This window comes from Ooceraea biroi, chromosome 1, assembly GCF_003672135.1.
Source record: "Ooceraea biroi isolate clonal line C1 chromosome 1, Obir_v5.4, whole genome shotgun sequence".
In the NCBI taxonomy this organism is placed as follows: domain Eukaryota; kingdom Metazoa; phylum Arthropoda; class Insecta; order Hymenoptera; family Formicidae; genus Ooceraea; species Ooceraea biroi.
Genome location: NC_039506.1, coordinates 17,863,724 through 17,882,870, shown reverse-complemented (window position 1 = coordinate 17,882,870; position 19,147 = coordinate 17,863,724). Strand labels below are relative to the sequence as shown.

Here is a 19,147-nt window from a genome sequence, read left to right as displayed (position 1 = left end):
ATGAAGTATAGATAGAAAGTCCGCTCTACAGGACTTTATATTCAAAATGGAAAAAAGTTAAAAACTTGCATTTGTCTTTTCTAACTTTTTTCCATTTTGAATATAAAGTCCTGTAGAGCGGACTTTTTTTCTATCTATACTTCATTTGTGGAAAAGGATTTTTTATTCTGCACAAACAATAAAGAGAATTTTCGAAACTGCAATTACCATCGCTATAGTGAAAAAATAGTTCACTAGCAACTCCAGCTTCCCCTTAAAGCAATATAAAATGTTTGCAGGTACGTGCACTTTAAATACACTTTGCCTCATCAAAGATATAAGATTCTTTTCTTCCTCGAAAAAGCATTATTTCTTTTCGCAAAACTATTTTTGTTTTATCTATCATAGAAAACTTGAAATACATACACAGCTGAATAAATGAATAGTTCCTGCGCATTTTCAAAACATATTAAACTGTGCAAACATTATTTATAAAAATTGCAAGTTGTCGTGATATTTGCAACAACAATGACGTAACAATGAAATTGGTTACTTCAAATTTTTACGATTAATGAAGATAAGAATGAAAATTATAAAATTTCTCTCAAAGTATTATGCTTGTAACTAATCATGATATAAAATTTAAAAACATTTATACATAAATTTATTAATAGAAAAAATATCAAAAATGTAATTCTTTTACATCGAAGAATATTAACGATGAGAACTAATCGTGATTTGAAATTAAGAACTTTTCACATAAATTTATACAGAAAAAATATTAAATATGCAATCTTTCATCAAAAAATGTTAATGATCAGAAAAACATATTATAAACAACAAACGTAAATGTATCCTAATCATATTATATCTAGTATGTCTAAAAACTAATTATATGATATAATTTAAACACAGATTGTATGGATGTAAAAATTGTTCATTTTATTCAAAGTACTTCTCAATAACGATACAACAAATTGAGTGGTCAATCAATATGTGCAGATTTCTTGAAGTCTGGTTTCGAAATCACCTTGAGGATTCTTGTCACGGCTTAGATGATTATACCATCATCATAGCGAGTCCCATCGGAGTTTTGATTCTTAAAAATCGAAAATAGTTGCAGGAATTAAATTAAGTAAAAACAATTTACTTATAACTTTTACATGAATGTTCAAATAGGTTAATCGCGTTGAATTCAAGGACGCATTTTTTATCTCTTCCCTTCTGGGTTTCAAATAACTTTATAAGTGTTATCGTAATTTTATATATTAAGCATTTCGAACGTATTATACAATATTAAAAAACAAAAGACACATTTGGAACAGTAAATCTGATGCATTGTTCTTTCTTTTTCTTTTTTTTCATTATAATAGTAACACACAAATTCCCATCGTATCAACAATGATTATGTTCAAAAATATTACAGACTTTTATAGTACGGCTATAAAATTCATTCACAGTAAATAGTCGCTTCCTAAGTCCTCGTTATAATCGTACATCCTTGTTGCTGCTTTACCTGTACCTCAATACTACATACCAGACCTTACATAAATATTAAGTTTTCACTCGTTCCACGAAAACCTGATAGATGAGCATATACAACTGATGCTTCAATATCATTAACAATTCCAGATATAAAACAGTCGACAATTTTTCTCCCTTAACGGCGAATAAGTTTATCGCTTACACTAATACTCGGTAGCTGTAAAGTTCATGATCAGAAGAATACACTTGAAAAAGAAGGTATCCAAATATTTATGTAATTTCGGAGATTTAAAATCCAAGTATAAGTAACACACGTGCCACTTTTAAGCTTAAGTATTATATTATATATCTCTTTCAAAATTTCATTTTATTTACATTATTCGAATCTGAGGGCGCGAATGCCAATTCGGCCGATTGTTCTCATAAAGTAAGGAAGCAAATCGATATATGTATGTATGTATGTATGTATGTATGTATGTATGTATATATATCTCTTAACTAAACTAATTTTAAATAAACCTTTAACAATATCAACTAACGCGCAATCATATAGACATCTTCAGAAATAACTTTTGTTTATGTGGCTTCTGTGTTTTCTCGCTGCAGCCATAGCGGAATCCAACCGAGACCAAGAAATACTATTTAAATAAATTCTGTTGTATCTCGCACCATTTATTACCATTTTTATTGGTTCTACAGCATAGATTGGTAAAATCGATTAAAATAGATTTGCATTTTGATTCGTACACAACTATAAAATACCTAATGATAAATAACTATAAAACTTAAATCCAAGCTACGTGCGATTTTCTTGGAAAACGTAGAACATGTTGAAGGCGAATAAAAATGTATATGAAAGAATTTATTTCAACATGTATACACTGCAAGGAGGAAAATTTGCAAAAGTTTTTCTTCTCGGTATCGTGATTGGAAACGGCTGCAGCGACAAATCGGAGAAAATCCTAAAAAAGCTAATGGAAAAATCGGCAATTAAATAAATAAGCAACATATTCACTAAAAACACATTCTAACGCAAGTTGGAATTACAGACAGTATATCCGCTTCTATTTTACATCGCGTTTATCGCGTAACTTCCCCAAAACAGTACAGATCTGCTCTTGGCGCACGATTTAGGAATCCTTGAAGTCTCTTTAGATTGAATGAGATGAGAGTTATCAACAGGAAATGAAGATACATGCCCGTATATTCAGAAAGCTAATACTTGTGATGGGTTTGTGCAGTCGCCTATTGTCATTCTGTGCATTGCCATCTCCGTAATACCGTGGTAATGAACGAAAGCGGCCGCAATTACCAATACATGGAAGATTTGATGGCTCTGAAACTGAATATGAGACATAATGCGTATAATACCCGTAAGAAATAATCGTCTCTCTTGTACGAACCGATAATATTTAGTATTTTATTGTGCAAACTTACCCAAATATCAAACTTTCCTGGGAAAAAACGTTCAGGTACCCTTAAAGCATAGAATAATGCTCCTAATATATACAGACATCCCATCAGTATTAACCATCCGAGAGATGCTTGACTGATCGCCTTGAACCAACCTTCGGCGACAGCATAATGTACCGCTGGTATTACCTAGGTGCAACGAAGACTCGAGATATTAATCTTAGTAGATGCGACGTGCGTCTTGTATCAGAGATCACAATTATATACGCAGATTTTCTGTAAAAACTTCGATTGGTTCTAGGTATTTCGTATTTTTACATAAACAATTTGCACATGAATGCGAATTTTTTAATTATTAATTGATTTGAGAATCAGATTTCCAAAATTTGGGACAAACGTCGTTTATTATTCATTTAATTTCGTTCGTCATTAGTATCGCAAATGGTTTACATTAGCTTTTCATTGGATTGATAATACTCGAGATAATGGCCGAGATTACTTACCCCACTAAGTCCGAATCCCATGAAGACTCCGGCTCTGAGCGGACGATAATTCGGCTCGCCGAATCGCTCCCAAAGCGATACTACTATGCTGGTTATGCCGAGGACAACCACCACAGAGAGATAAATTAGTTTGGGTTGGTAGTCGCAATAGAATCCATAATAAAGCCACGGTACAAAACTACCCATAATAAGCATAGCGATGCCACAATAATCTAACTTGGAGAACAGTTTTCCAACGCATTCGCTGTGACAATGAACTGTGTGAAAGGCAAACGACATTCCTAGGCAAATTATAGCGCCAGCAAAGAAGATACCAAACACCACTTTCTCCTCCAATTGTATCTCTATAGGAGGTTGCGTTAGAAAAAATATAGCTATACCGATAAAGGCAACGCAGCCTGTAAAGAATAAAAAGTGTCTGGTGAGCAATGAAATTCGTAACAAAAAAATCACAGAATGACGCTTAAACAGAATAAGCTACTTTCCGTGAAATGCACACATCCAGTGTCATCAGTTAATCGAGTGATTTTGTAAGAAACGTACCTAGCAAATGTGTCCAGATATTGCCAGTCTCTGTGTGGATTCGAAAGATACTTTTGAAACACGCATAAAATGAAGGCAGTGGCGGCCTATGACCGGCGTGCAAAAAATCGTTGTCCTGCAACCATCTCGGCAGATTTCTAAAGTGGCATTGTTTCCATGACGCCTCCCACACCTGTAAGTAAACATTTTAGTTTTAATCTTGGCTCATTGATCAAGGACATCAAGTTACAAATATAAATTGAAGCATGTCACAAATTTTTAGGTATCTTCGACACATCTTCCTTTTACTAGCAATTTTATTTCTATGAAAATAATTGCACAGCACATAAATGCAATTAATTTCCGTTTCTCTCAAAGACTATCATTGGAAGGAAGGTGATTCAAAATCATTCAAAATATTTATTAGCTGTGCAAAATTAATTTGATGCTTTTTTTGAAGAAATTGAGCCTTTATTATAAAAGATAACAAACATGTCAATCTTCAAAATATTCATCAGCATTTTCTAATACCTTTCTCCATCTGTCGCCAGTTGACGAGTTCTCTCTCAAAAGAAAGAGAGTAAATAAAGTAAATAAAGACTCAATTGTTTTAAAAAAAGCACCGAATTAATTTGCATACCTAACAAAAATCCATATTCATTCCGTGCCGAACAAGATCTCCACAAGATGCGCCAATCATTGCTTTGTATGTGATTGCACAGTTATTGTATCAAAGTTGACAAGATTTTAAACAAAGCAAATCGATTTTAAATATATCTACCATCACTTTTCTGCTTAATGTTCAAAATAATTATTCTGTTTTCTTACTTTTCGAACAAACTCCTCAGCCTGTTCCGCTGCGTTATGTGCCAAGGCGCCCAGATCAATCTCATCACTCAACACGCCTGCCTTCAATACTTCTGTCATCTGTAATTCACACAACAGATGCTCAAGTAATCTCAATTACATTGCTACTTACATTTCTCACGAGACAACGAGCAGCGTACTTCACAGTCCAGAAGGTGATCATCTTCCGGAGTCGAGGGCAAAGGGCACCCAACTCCGTCCTCCTCTTCTGCCAGACAACTCGCATCATCGTCATCCAGTAACTCTTTAACCTCGTGTAAACCAGGTATCTCACTGTTTAACAACACACGATCGCTCCATGGAATGCGATGTCGTATTCCTGATTCCTCGAGCAAATTCTCCTCTTTGTCTTTGGCTTCCAGAATGGCATCCTCATACTGCGACATGATTCTGAATAGATGTGATTGACTCTAGCTCTGTAAGTACATTCGTCGTTATGTACAAGAGAAATATATAATTCACATCGAGAGTTTTCGTTACAAATAAATAATTTGCACACGAATCTCGACGTAAGCGCTAAATTACAGAATTCCAATTACGTCAACCACAATATTGCACTGACAATGAGACACCTCTCGACAAGTATGTGTTCATTATATCTCGTAATTCCTGATTTACAATGTACATTCAGTATACATGCAGAATATACCTTTACAAAATTCTAAGTTATATAAATATTATAATTGTATTCTTTCTGGTACAAGCTTACGTTTGATGTGCAAAAGATACGGAAACGGATGCACTTTAAAAAAAAGTTTGTATCAGTCGACACTCCAAACCGCTCATAAAACTCGCGAAAGTGCAAAATTTACCCAAGAAGTCGAAGACAAAGTACGTCAAGGCTAAAGTCACGTTCAAAACGAATGATTAATCGTAAATCGCACGCGCGCGCGCGTGCACGCACACACACACGCGCGCGCGCGCGCACGTAGAAAAATGTAAAAGCGATTATTAGTCCCGTTGAACGTGGACTTTGACACTCGACCGTTTAAACACGTATGTAGTCACCATCGCGAATAAAGTTGTAAAAAGGTAACCGATAACGGTTTTCGGCTTTGTATAAGCAGCGTAACTAATTATGTAAGTTGCGATAACGCGCGTTCCGAGTACCTCGTAGTCGTGCTGATTATCGACTGACCGATCTTTAACCCTTCCCCAGCAAAATTATTTTTACTCAACAATTGTTCCCAAGCAATGTACATTACGATTTCATGTCGTCTTCGGTATTTTCTGTAGACGCGATCCGAGAATCGGTTCACATCGCGCGACGGACGCGGCACGAATATTAATAACAAGTGTACGTCTAATAAAATGCTTAATCACCGCTAATAGCTTCCGTGCCTACCAGTCCACACGCGCTTCCCGCGGCGTTCACATTTGAACTGACATATTCGACTGACTCGTAAAATTGCGGGTCCAATCGAAAAGATTAGAATAACCTAAAAAACAGTGGGTTTCTTATTGCGCTGTTGGTGGTCGTAACGTTCGCGCGATTTATCTAATGATAAAGTAGATACCCGCTCGTCTCAGCATATAACACGGCAGCAACGCGTGGCAAGAAACGACGCGATAACCAATCACCTCCCGCTATACATGTAACACACATAAGGCAATTTTTGGCGACCGATTGGCATGCGAGTACAGCAGCTGTAGAGACGCTATAATCAGAGAGAAACCTGAGAGCGGCCACCAGCCTCCTGACGTTTGGCGCCGCCTGACAAAGTGGACGTGAACTAGTTCGTTACGCTCGGCAATGATACAAGTGAGCATTTTCCAACGGTACGGAAAGTACATACCATGAATAGCTACAATTTGGCGCGAAGCGCGGTAGTCCAGTGGCTAAGCGCGAGACTCGTATTTTGCCATCCGCGCAAGTTGGGTTCGAGACCGAGTTGTGATAATTTTTTTTTCGGATTTTTCTTTCTTTGTGTTTGCATTCTATTTTTTTATATGTACATAATAAATTATTATGTAAATAATGATTTATTATGTTTTATTATATTTTGGAGGTATACGTATATAATGAGACATAACATATACATTTAACATTTGTAAACTTTTTATTTATTTATATAGTTTGTATACTGTCGAGTGTTTATTTATTATAAAATTCTGACATAACTGTACAGTGTTGCGGATGGAAAATTATATAAAAGCATAAAAAACATAAATGCTTTTATATAAATTTTCATCCGCAACACTGCACAGTCATAGCACCAGAGGTGTGACACTTTTTTTAATGAGTCAGAATTTTATAATAAATAAACACTCGACAGTATACAAACTATATAAATAAATAAAAAGTTTACAAATGTTAAATGTATATGTTTATGTCTCATTATACATATACGTATACCTCCAAAATATAATAAAACATAATAAATCATTATTTACATAATAATTTATTATTACATAATAAAAAAAATAAATGCAAACACAAGAAAAAAAATCCGAAAAAAAAAATTATCACAACTCGGGTCTCGAACCCAACTTGCGCGGATGGCAAAATACGAGTCTCGCGCTTAGCCACTGGACTACCGCGCTTCGCGCCAAATTGTAGCTATTCATGGATGTACTTTTCCGTACCGTTGGAAAATGCTCACTTGTATCATTGCCGAGCGTAACGAACTAGTTCACGTCCACTTTGTCAGGCGGCGCCAAACGTCAGGAGGCTGGTGGCCGCTCTCAGGTTTCTCTCTGATTATAGCGTCTCTACAGCTGCTGTACTCGCATGCCAATCGGTCGCCAAAAATTGCCTTATGTGTGTTACATGTATAGCGGGAGGTGATTGGTTATCGCGTCGTTTCTTGCCACGCGTTGCTGCCGTGTTATATGCTGAGACGAGCGGGTATCTACTTTATCATTAGATAAATCGCGCGAACGTTACGACCACCAACAGCGCAATAAGAAACCCACTGTTTTTTAGGTTATTCTAATCTTTCGATTGGACCCGCAATTTTACGAGTCAGTCGAATATGTCAGTTCAAATGTGAACGCCGCGGGAAGCGCGTGTGACTGGTAGGCACGGAAGCTATTAGCGGTGATTAAGCATTTTATTAGACGTACACTTGTTATTAATATTCGTGCCGCGTCCGTCGCGCGATGTGAACCGATTCTCGGAATCGCGTCTACAAGAAAATACCGAAGACGACATGAAATCGTAATGTACATTGCTTGGGAACAATTGTTGAGTAAAAATAATTTTGCTGGGGAAGGGTTAAAGATCGGTCAGTCGATAATCAGCACGACTACGAGGTACTCGGAACGCGCGTTATCGCAACTTACATAATTAGTTACGCTGCTTATACAAAGCCGAAAACCGTTATCGGTTACCTTTTTACAACTTTATTCGCGATGGTGACTACATACGTGTTTAAACGGTCGAGTGTCAAAGTCCACGTTCAACGGGACTAATAATCGCTTTTACATTTTTCTACGTGCGCGCGCGCGCGCGTGTGTGTGTGCGTGCACGCGCGCGCGCGTGCGATTTACGATTAATCATTCGTTTTGAACGTGACTTTAGCCTTGACGTACTTTGTCTTCGACTTCTTGGGTAAATTTTGCACTTTCGCGAGTTTTATGAGCGGTTTGGAGTGTCGACTGATACAAACTTTTTTTTAAAGTGCATCCGTTTCCGTATCTTTTGCACATCAAACGTAAGCTTGTACCAGAAAGAATACAATTATAATATTTATATAACTTAGAATTTTGTAAAGGTATATTCTGCATGTATACTGAATGTACATTGTAAATCAGGAATTACGAGATATAATGAACACATACTTGTCGAGAGGTGTCTCATTGTCAGTGCAATATTGTGGTTGACGTAATTGGAATTCTGTAATTTAGCGCTTACGTCGAGATTCGTGTGCAAATTATTTATTTGTAACGAAAACTCTCGATGTGAATTATATATTTCTCTTGTACATAACGACGAATGTACTTACAGAGCTAGAGTCAATCACATCTATTCAGAATCATGTCGCAGTATGAGGATGCCATTCTGGAAGCCAAAGACAAAGAGGAGAATTTGCTCGAGGAATCAGGAATACGACATCGCATTCCATGGAGCGATCGTGTGTTGTTAAACAGTGAGATACCTGGTTTACACGAGGTTAAAGAGTTACTGGATGACGATGATGCGAGTTGTCTGGCAGAAGAGGAGGACGGAGTTGGGTGCCCTTTGCCCTCGACTCCGGAAGATGATCACCTTCTGGACTGTGAAGTACGCTGCTCGTTGTCTCGTGAGAAATGTAAGTAGCAATGTAATTGAGATTACTTGAGCATCTGTTGTGTGAATTACAGATGACAGAAGTATTGAAGGCAGGCGTGTTGAGTGATGAGATTGATCTGGGCGCCTTGGCACATAACGCAGCGGAACAGGCTGAGGAGTTTGTTCGAAAAGTAAGAAAACAGAATAATTATTTTGAACATTAAGCAGAAAAGTGATGGTAGATATATTTAAAATCGATTTGCTTTGTTTAAAATCTTGTCAACTTTGATACAATAACTGTGCAATCACATACAAAGCAATGATTGGCGCATCTTGTGGAGATCTTGTTCGGCACGGAATGAATATGGATTTTTGTTAGGTATGCAAATTAATTCGGTGCTTTTTTTTAAAACAATTGAGTCTTTATTTACTTTATTTACTCTCTTTCTTTTGAGAGAGAACTCGTCAACTGGCGACAGATGGAGAAAGGTATTAGAAAATGCTGATGAATATTTTGAAGATTGACATGTTTGTTATCTTTTAATAAAAGGCTCAATTTCTTCAAAAAAAGCATCAAATTAATTTTGCACAGCTAATAAATATTTTGAATGATTTTGAATCACCTTCCTTCCAATGATAGTCTTTGAGAGAAACGGAAATTAATTGCATTTATGTGCTGTGCAATTATTTTCATAGAAATAAAATTGCTAGTAAAAGGAAGATGTGTCGAAGATACCTAAAAATTTGTGACATGCTTCAATTTATATTTGTAACTTGATGTCCTTGATCAATGAGCCAAGATTAAAACTAAAATGTTTACTTACAGGTGTGGGAGGCGTCATGGAAACAATGCCACTTTAGAAATCTGCCGAGATGGTTGCAGGACAACGATTTTTTGCACGCCGGTCATAGGCCGCCACTGCCTTCATTTTATGCGTGTTTCAAAAGTATCTTTCGAATCCACACAGAGACTGGCAATATCTGGACACATTTGCTAGGTACGTTTCTTACAAAATCACTCGATTAACTGATGACACTGGATGTGTGCATTTCACGGAAAGTAGCTTATTCTGTTTAAGCGTCATTCTGTGATTTTTTTGTTACGAATTTCATTGCTCACCAGACACTTTTTATTCTTTACAGGCTGCGTTGCCTTTATCGGTATAGCTATATTTTTTCTAACGCAACCTCCTATAGAGATACAATTGGAGGAGAAAGTGGTGTTTGGTATCTTCTTTGCTGGCGCTATAATTTGCCTAGGAATGTCGTTTGCCTTTCACACAGTTCATTGTCACAGCGAATGCGTTGGAAAACTGTTCTCCAAGTTAGATTATTGTGGCATCGCTATGCTTATTATGGGTAGTTTTGTACCGTGGCTTTATTATGGATTCTATTGCGACTACCAACCCAAACTAATTTATCTCTCTGTGGTGGTTGTCCTCGGCATAACCAGCATAGTAGTATCGCTTTGGGAGCGATTCGGCGAGCCGAATTATCGTCCGCTCAGAGCCGGAGTCTTCATGGGATTCGGACTTAGTGGGGTAAGTAATCTCGGCCATTATCTCGAGTATTATCAATCCAATGAAAAGCTAATGTAAACCATTTGCGATACTAATGACGAACGAAATTAAATGAATAATAAACGACGTTTGTCCCAAATTTTGGAAATCTGATTCTCAAATCAATTAATAATTAAAAAATTCGCATTCATGTGCAAATTGTTTATGTAAAAATACGAAATACCTAGAACCAATCGAAGTTTTTACAGAAAATCTGCGTATATAATTGTGATCTCTGATACAAGACGCACGTCGCATCTACTAAGATTAATATCTCGAGTCTTCGTTGCACCTAGGTAATACCAGCGGTACATTATGCTGTCGCCGAAGGTTGGTTCAAGGCGATCAGTCAAGCATCTCTCGGATGGTTAATACTGATGGGATGTCTGTATATATTAGGAGCATTATTCTATGCTTTAAGGGTACCTGAACGTTTTTTCCCAGGAAAGTTTGATATTTGGGTAAGTTTGCACAATAAAATACTAAATATTATCGGTTCGTACAAGAGAGACGATTATTTCTTACGGGTATTATACGCATTATGTCTCATATTCAGTTTCAGAGCCATCAAATCTTCCATGTATTGGTAATTGCGGCCGCTTTCGTTCATTACCACGGTATTACGGAGATGGCAATGCACAGAATGACAATAGGCGACTGCACAAACCCATCACAAGTATTAGCTTTCTGAATATACGGGCATGTATCTTCATTTCCTGTTGATAACTCTCATCTCATTCAATCTAAAGAGACTTCAAGGATTCCTAAATCGTGCGCCAAGAGCAGATCTGTACTGTTTTGGGGAAGTTACGCGATAAACGCGATGTAAAATAGAAGCGGATATACTGTCTGTAATTCCAACTTGCGTTAGAATGTGTTTTTAGTGAATATGTTGCTTATTTATTTAATTGCCGATTTTTCCATTAGCTTTTTTAGGATTTTCTCCGATTTGTCGCTGCAGCCGTTTCCAATCACGATACCGAGAAGAAAAACTTTTGCAAATTTTCCTCCTTGCAGTGTATACATGTTGAAATAAATTCTTTCATATACATTTTTATTCGCCTTCAACATGTTCTACGTTTTCCAAGAAAATCGCACGTAGCTTGGATTTAAGTTTTATAGTTATTTATCATTAGGTATTTTATAGTTGTGTACGAATCAAAATGCAAATCTATTTTAATCGATTTTACCAATCTATGCTGTAGAACCAATAAAAATGGTAATAAATGGTGCGAGATACAACAGAATTTATTTAAATAGTATTTCTTGGTCTCGGTTGGATTCCGCTATGGCTGCAGCGAGAAAACACAGAAGCCACATAAACAAAAGTTATTTCTGAAGATGTCTATATGATTGCGCGTTAGTTGATATTGTTAAAGGTTTATTTAAAATTAGTTTAGTTAAGAGATATATATACATACATACATACATACATACATACATACATACATATATCGATTTGCTTCCTTACTTTATGAGAACAATCGGCCGAATTGGCATTCGCGCCTCAGATTCGAATAATGTAAATAAAATGAAATTTTGAAAGAGATATATAATATAATACTTAAGCTTAAAAGTGGCACGTGTGTTACTTATACTTGGATTTTAAATCTCCGAAATTACATAAATATTTGGATACCTTCTTTTTCAAGTGTATTCTTCTGATCATGAACTTTACAGCTACCGAGTATTAGTGTAAGCGATAAACTTATTCGCCGTTAAGGGAGAAAAATTGTCGACTGTTTTATATCTGGAATTGTTAATGATATTGAAGCATCAGTTGTATATGCTCATCTATCAGGTTTTCGTGGAACGAGTGAAAACTTAATATTTATGTAAGGTCTGGTATGTAGTATTGAGGTACAGGTAAAGCAGCAACAAGGATGTACGATTATAACGAGGACTTAGGAAGCGACTATTTACTGTGAATGAATTTTATAGCCGTACTATAAAAGTCTGTAATATTTTTGAACATAATCATTGTTGATACGATGGGAATTTGTGTGTTACTATTATAATGAAAAAAAAGAAAAGAAAGAACAATGCATCAGATTTACTGTTCCAAATGTGTCTTTTGTTTTTTAATATTGTATAATACGTTCGAAATGCTTAATATATAAAATTACGATAACACTTATAAAGTTATTTGAAACCCAGAAGGGAAGAGATAAAAATGCGTCCTTGAATTCAACGCGATTAACCTATTTGAACATTCATGTAAAAGTTATAAGTAAATTGTTTTTACTTAATTTAATTCCTGCAACTATTTTCGATTTTTAAGAATCAAAACTCCGATGGGACTCGCTATGATGATGGTATAATCATCTAAGCCGTGACAAGAATCCTCAAGGTGATTTCGAAACCAGACTTCAAGAAATCTGCACATATTGATTGACCACTCAATTTGTTGTATCGTTATTGAGAAGTACTTTGAATAAAATGAACAATTTTTACATCCATACAATCTGTGTTTAAATTATATCATATAATTAGTTTTTAGACATACTAGATATAATATGATTAGGATACATTTACGTTTGTTGTTTATAATATGTTTTTCTGATCATTAACATTTTTTGATGAAAGATTGCATATTTAATATTTTTTCTGTATAAATTTATGTGAAAAGTTCTTAATTTCAAATCACGATTAGTTCTCATCGTTAATATTCTTCGATGTAAAAGAATTACATTTTTGATATTTTTTCTTTAATAAATTTATGTATAAATGTTTTTAAATTTTATATCATGATTAGTTACAAGCATAATACTTTGAGAGAAATTTTATAATTTTCATTCTTATCTTCATTAATCGTAAAATTTGAAGTAACCAATTTCATTGTTACGTCATTGTTGTTGCAAATATCACGACAACTTGCAATTTTTATAAATAATGTTTGCACAGTTTAATATGTTTTGAAAATGCGCAGGAACTATTCATTTATTCAGCTGTGTATGTATTTCAAGTTTTCTATGATAGATAAAACAAAAATAGTTTTGCGAAAAGAAATAATGCTTTTTCGAGGAAGAAAAGAATCTTATATCTTTGATGAGGCAAAGTGTATTTAAAGTGCACGTACCTGCAAACATTTTATATTGCTTTAAGGGGAAGCTGGAGTTGCTAGTGAACTATTTTTTCACTATAGCGATGGTAATTGCAGTTTCGAAAATTCTCTTTATTGTTTGTGCAGAATAAAAAATCCTTTTCCACAAATGAAGTATAGATAGAAAAAAAGTCCGCTCTACAGGACTTTATATTCAAAATGGAAAAAAGTTAGAAAAGACAAATGCAAGTTTTTAACTTTTTTCCATTTTGAATATAAAGTCCTGTAGAGCGGACTTTCTATCTATACTTCATTTTGGACAAGGATTTTTTATTCTGCACAAGCAATAAAGAGAATTTTCGAAACTGCAATTACCATCGCTATAGTGAAAAAATAGTTCACTAGCAGCTCCAGCATCCCCTTAAGAGTAAAGATAATCGATTTCTTTGCCTTCCAGTTTGCATATGGCATGATATAGTATAGGTACATGTATGCACACGGATACGATCAAGAAGAAAATTGAAGTTATGAAAGGACTAATAATCAGGCTAGTTATTTCCTTTTTAACTGTGCCCTAAAAGTAGCAAAATGATGTCAGAAAACGAAATAATGATATCATGTTATGGCTGTAGTCCAGTTGATGTTCCACATGCTTTAAAACACTTTCTTTAATAAAAAGAAGGAAAAGGATAGAAACTGTTCTGAAGAATTTGAAATGTCAACTAAACTACAACCTTTGCTATTTTCTGATATAACTTTGCTACTTGGGAGCCAATAATAGGAAAGTATGAATAATGATTAGAATTAAATTAAAATTGAAACGATTAGCTGAGTATTTTGCGAAAAAAGCTTCTTTAGTCTCTGTAACAAGAAATAGTACTGTAATACGGATAACAAGAACTTACTTTCTCAGGAGAAAGAATCTCAGAAGAGAATCTCATTAAAAGTATTTTTTTGTGAGGAAAAAGTGAAAAATGAAAATAGGACGCAAGAATTTTAGACCGTGTCAGTTCTCGCCTATGACGTCAAAAAATCAAAAAGACAAATTGGAAAGGGCCGATCCTTAATAACATATATTTCCTTATTAGTTTAGCAATATCTTTGCAAGTATCATTACTGAATATTTAATATACATATAACTTACTTACTTATTTAAAGAATTTATTAACATACTTAATATTTAAATTATTATAATATTTCACTTATTAATCATTTCATCCATTCTTAGAAAAATGAATTGGCTGCATACGTAAAAACTAATGAAATTTTTATTATTGATTATTTCATTATAATACTAAATTCGTTATACAATATATTTCAACAATGCGATTGCACATATTAAAATCAACAAACTTTCTTCGAATGATACATTCGATACGTTGACATATGAGAAACACTTCAGGCCTGGTTTTGTTAGCATAATTGATTGTATCTATGAGCCAACTAATGTTTTGCTTTGCTTACTTCACATAACACGATTTACGATTTTGAAAGAAAAATATTATCACCTTATTATTACCCCAACTTTCCAGCTGTTTAATAGTAGAAGAGAAAGTCGGCATTTTCACTCAGTTTTATATCTATCTATTCTAATATATGATATTATTGGATGTTATATTTTCGTAATTATTACAAAGATAGCATGAGAGTGAAGTAAGATATTGATGTACTTGCTAGCTGCAAACAAATTCTCCTTAGTACTTTTCACCAACGTATGCAACATTATTTATGTATATTATTAAACGAATAACTTTACCGAAGCAAAGCATTCTAAAGATATTGTGAATAATCCAACGATGCTCAACGTGAAAGCCTTGTTACTTCTTTGTAATAAGATCAAGATCAACTTCTGTATCTGCAACGGTGCTAGGTACCATGGAGCATTGTACCTATAGAAAACTGGTATGGAAATGATAATTATAATTTGAGATTATAAAAAAACGTCCTAGCATTTTTATCATTGAAAATTATTCAAATAAAAATATAAGCATCACAGAAATATCGCTTACACGGTAAGAATACATGATTATTATAATCCATAATTTCCTGTCCGACATAGTTGGCTATGAACATGTATGCAAAAACGAAACCTATAATAATAAGATGTACTAATGTTTGTTCTATTTCCTGCACAGCTGGTTCATTGTGAAATATCTAAAACATAGCTATTATGTAATTAAAATCTTAATACTTTATAATATCTAACATCTATATTAATATTTATAACATCTTCAAAATTCATCATTTCTTATGCAATACCTAGTGAATTTTTACTATTGCATAAACAGAAAAACTTTGTGTTTATGCAATTAGTATGATATTTAGAGAGAAATACTAATTCCTTAATATTTTAAAATTGTTATTAGAATATTTATCTTCTTATTGATAATTTGTTCGCATCAAATTTTACAAAATGTTACGTAGGTGGCTTATAAATAATATTGAATGTAAGAAAACTTACTCCATAAAGATTGAAACTCACGCAAAGCACATAAATCATTATGACAAAGAAAAGTGATCGATTCATGCTACTGATAAGAAATTTAGCAAACCTTTAAAAAATAGATATAATTATATTAAAATAAGTTATCACGAAATAATTAATTAAATTTCAATTGCATGTATGATCATTTTTAATTAACTACATTTTTTAAATTAAGTACAATAATTGCCCCATACATCGGCAATTTGTCTGAAAATTCTAATTCTTATTAACTCTCTCGTTCTCTGTACTGATGCATACTATTTTATGTCTTTAATAGCACTGTCCAACATTTTTATAACACGAATGTGCATAGTCATTTCCGATGTATGTTTGCCTGCTAAACACGAATCCGTTGCCCAAAATTTGGCTATCACGTCACAATTTTGGAAAAATGGCGTCAGAGAGGTCAAAGTCGATTTTGAGGGTTTTCATGACGTTGTAGCACCGCCAGCAAATTTGTTTCCCAAATTTCGGTACACCATGCGAAAGTGTCATCTTGTAGCTGTAAAATGCGTGTTGTTCGTTTCGGTATGATTTTTCGAGATATAGTTAGTTGAAAATAGCTCTTATTGTCCATAGAAAGTTCCTTTTTAACGCTGTTATGTGAAAAGTAAGTGCTTTTATACTTATATAATATAATAGAATCATATTAAATATCATCAAAAAGCAATATAAATTTAATAGAATGCAATAGGCAGAAAGAGTATAAAAGAATATACGTATGTGTGTAATTGTGTATGCGTGTACGTGCATTGAGTATGCGTGCGTGCGATAGCCAAAGTTGGACACAGATTCGTGTTTAGCAGGCAAAAATCATCGAAGAAATACATCGAAAATGACTATTCACACTCGTTTACAAAAAAAGATCAAATTTTGTCGGACGGGTAATTGACACCTTCCAGAAAAAAAAATGTTTTTCATTACTTTATTGACATTATTAGTAATAATGTATATATTATCATAATAATATATATATATATATATATATATATATATAATCATATAAATACTTACTCTGTAGCTTTGCGATGAATGTCAACGGCACAGATTAACTCCTTGTAAATCATATTTATTTTTTAAGTAATACTTTGTAACGTAGTAGTCGTTATTGCTTGTTCAAAACGGTAGCTGTAAATAGTATCTTCACCATAATTATATCTATTTTCTAAACTTTATGAAGTAACTATTTTCTACACAATGTGAACAAATCTCTGGTTTGAATTTTTATATATTTCTTTACCTAGCGATTCTGAACATTCCACATATATGTTTCACATATGATAATATCATTGTTCCTATTGCTAAAAGTACAAATGATCCTACAGTACTAGTAATGTTTACATGCAGAAGAAGTAAATAAGAATATTTTTCTTGTACCGCGAAGTATTTGCTCACAACTGCTACCAAACGGCCTACATAGGTTCCATTTTTGGCATAATCACATCAAAAAATGTACGGCCAACATTGCATTGCAATAATAACGGACTGATTGCATACTGCAACTACTAAATATTCTTTCTTTAGAGAAAACAAAAAAGCTACATATATGCATGAGCAATATAATACAATACAAAAAATTGGTAAACCGTAATTTCTTAGTAAATAGTGTAATCTAATTTATATTTCAATGCTAAAATTATTTAAATAAGCACAATAATTACAAAAAAAAAAGTAGCAGATTTTCTTACTTATAAAGCGACCGTTATTCGTTTTCCAAAGTTCCCGTATTGTCATAGATAGCAATTTCATTCTCATCCTTTAGCCCATTGTAGGTGTATTGAAATTGTTCCAATAAGTATCTTATCTATCGTATTAACAATATTTTACGCTGCATAGCATTATAAAATATGAAAGAAACTTTTTACATATCAAAATTTATTTGTACCAATTGTAACAATATAGTTTTGGAAGAAATAAAGATATAACTCACAGCTTTTCTGTTAATCCAAAAGGAGATATATTTAATCACAAAGAAAGTATAAAATGTTGCCACACAAAGCAAATTAATAGTAAAGTCAAAGGAGTAGTCTACAAAATAAAGTCTTGAAAACTGTAATTAAAAATTTATAGGGATTTGATTGCCTCAAAAAATTATTTTCTCATTTAAATGACATGTAAATTGTAAAATAGCAAACACTAGGATTAAAAATATTTACGTACTATTAATCCGACGAAGCTTATCAAAATACTAAGGCAGAGTGTTGTCAGAAATCGAGCAAGCGCTAATTGTTGATAAGGCCATAAGCCAACAATGAGTAGAGTAATTCGATTGAAGCTAAAATACCGTTTCCTGGACAGAGATCCTCATTTTACAAGCGATCCTCAGTTTATGGAGTTTCGTTTGACTATAAAACATTCTCGACAATTTGTGAAACTCTATTTCTCAAAGAAACAATTGCGTATTATATATTCATGTAACATTATATACAATTGTGTCAGTTTTTCGCCAACGGAAATTATGTAAGTATGTATAAACGGAGTAGAAGGTAGCACATAGCGTGATAGATACTCGCAGACACCTACCCCGTTGGGGAGACAATGATTACGCGATCAATATTACGCTGAAGGGAATTAACATCTGTGAACTTTCCCGAGAAAAACATTCGTAAAATAATATCTTGGTCGAAGCCCACGCATGCGTAATTCACCTTTTCTTTAACGCAAGAATTTCATTCGTTTCAGTCCACTTACTAAAAGATATATGCATTGCTACTTTGCGACTTAAAACAGATAATGTTTATAAAATTTGAACAAGCTGTTATGTTAAACAGATGTACATTAGAATTCAGTTGAAAAAAATTATATATAAATATTAATTTTATTATTTATATATATATATAAAATGTATGTGGCAGAAAGTAATATTTTTATTCGCCTCACTTTGTAACTTTTAATTAAATCATAAATTTATTGTTTCATTATTTATTGATTAAACATATTCCAATCAGAAAAAAAAAAAAAAAAAAAAAAACAAAGCAAGATCGACAGATATATAATATTATAAGAATATTGTATAAGATCACATCAAACTCTACTGTTTTCAATGAGAAAGGAATTTACGAAATTGCACGAAGTGGA

General features: G+C 33.7%; 2 protein-coding genes and 2 long non-coding RNA genes across 11 annotated transcripts; 1 reads left to right on the top strand and 3 right to left on the bottom strand.

Moving 5' to 3' along the window:
- Window positions 1–898: 898 nt before the first annotated feature.
- LOC113561865 (adiponectin receptor protein-like) lies at window positions 899–6,440 on the bottom strand. 3 transcript variants are annotated; one of them, XM_026969341.1, is made up of 7 exons: window positions 6,287–6,440; window positions 4,910–5,185; window positions 4,731–4,829; window positions 3,924–4,095; window positions 3,381–3,778; window positions 2,902–3,066; window positions 899–2,806 (listed from the first exon to the last, which is right to left on the bottom strand). In XM_026969341.1, exons 2-7 carry the CDS (start codon window positions 5,153–5,155, stop codon window positions 2,672–2,674), a joined length of 1,215 nt encoding a protein of 404 aa, XP_026825142.1. In that variant the 5' UTR covers window positions 5,156–5,185; window positions 6,287–6,440; the 3' UTR covers window positions 899–2,671. The 3 variants fall into 3 exon arrangements, with proteins under 3 accessions (XP_026825142.1, XP_026825144.1, XP_026825146.1); XM_026969343.1 differs by lacking the exon at window positions 6,287–6,440 and adding an exon at window positions 6,093–6,119; XM_026969345.1 differs by lacking the exon at window positions 6,287–6,440 and adding an exon at window positions 5,479–5,595.
- Window positions 6,441–7,465: 1,025 nt separating this feature from the next.
- On the top strand, window positions 7,466–13,002 carry LOC105280871 (adiponectin receptor protein). Of its 4 annotated transcripts, none has more exons than XM_011341734.3 (8): window positions 7,466–7,617; window positions 7,696–7,787; window positions 8,719–8,994; window positions 9,075–9,173; window positions 9,809–9,980; window positions 10,126–10,523; window positions 10,838–11,002; window positions 11,098–13,002. In XM_011341734.3, the coding sequence occupies exons 3-8, from the start codon at window positions 8,749–8,751 to the stop codon at window positions 11,230–11,232; spliced, it is 1,215 nt and encodes a 404-aa protein (XP_011340036.1). In that variant the 5' UTR covers window positions 7,466–7,617; window positions 7,696–7,787; window positions 8,719–8,748; the 3' UTR covers window positions 11,233–13,002. The 4 variants fall into 4 exon arrangements, with proteins under 4 accessions (XP_011340036.1, XP_011340035.1, XP_011340037.1 ...); XM_011341733.3 differs by having other exon boundaries at window positions 7,696–7,809; XM_011341735.3 differs by lacking the exon at window positions 7,696–7,787.
- Window positions 13,003–14,922: 1,920 nt separating this feature from the next.
- Window positions 14,923–17,137, bottom strand: LOC113561989. 2 transcript variants are annotated; one of them, XR_003406547.1, is made up of 5 exons: window positions 17,084–17,137; window positions 16,046–16,136; window positions 15,594–15,738; window positions 15,341–15,473; window positions 14,923–15,261 (listed from the first exon to the last, which is right to left on the bottom strand). It is a non-coding gene; the product is annotated as an uncharacterized LOC113561989 (long non-coding RNA). The 2 variants fall into 2 exon arrangements; XR_003406548.1 differs by lacking the exon at window positions 17,084–17,137 and adding an exon at window positions 16,328–16,418.
- A 660-nt stretch (window positions 17,138–17,797) lies between these two features.
- On the bottom strand, window positions 17,798–18,351 carry LOC113562442. Of its 2 annotated transcripts, none has more exons than XR_003406907.1 (3): window positions 18,230–18,351; window positions 18,000–18,119; window positions 17,798–17,873 (listed from the first exon to the last, which is right to left on the bottom strand). It is a non-coding gene; the product is annotated as an uncharacterized LOC113562442 (long non-coding RNA). The 2 variants fall into 2 exon arrangements; XR_003406908.1 differs by having other exon boundaries at window positions 17,804–17,897.
- Between the last annotated feature and the right edge of the window lie 796 nt (window positions 18,352–19,147).

Excerpts from the sequence above, each read along its gene's own strand:
- LOC105280871 (XM_011341735.3), top strand. The coding sequence starts at position 8,749 with ATGTCGCAGTATGAGGATGCCATTCTGGAAGCCAAAGACAAAGAGGAG. Across the intron at positions 9,981-10,125 it reads TATCTGGACACATTTGCTAG|GCTGCGTTGCCTTTATCGGT; the intron begins GTACGTTTCTTA and ends TATTCTTTACAG. Across the intron at positions 11,003-11,097 it reads CAGGAAAGTTTGATATTTGG|TTTCAGAGCCATCAAATCTT; the intron begins GTAAGTTTGCAC and ends TCTCATATTCAG.
- LOC113561865 (XM_026969341.1), bottom strand. The coding sequence starts at position 5,155 with ATGTCGCAGTATGAGGATGCCATTCTGGAAGCCAAAGACAAAGAGGAG. Across the intron at positions 4,830-4,909 it reads ATCACCTTCTGGACTGTGAA|ATGACAGAAGTATTGAAGGC; the intron begins GTACGCTGCTCG and ends TGTGAATTACAG. Across the intron at positions 2,807-2,901 it reads CAGGAAAGTTTGATATTTGG|TTTCAGAGCCATCAAATCTT; the intron begins GTAAGTTTGCAC and ends TCTCATATTCAG.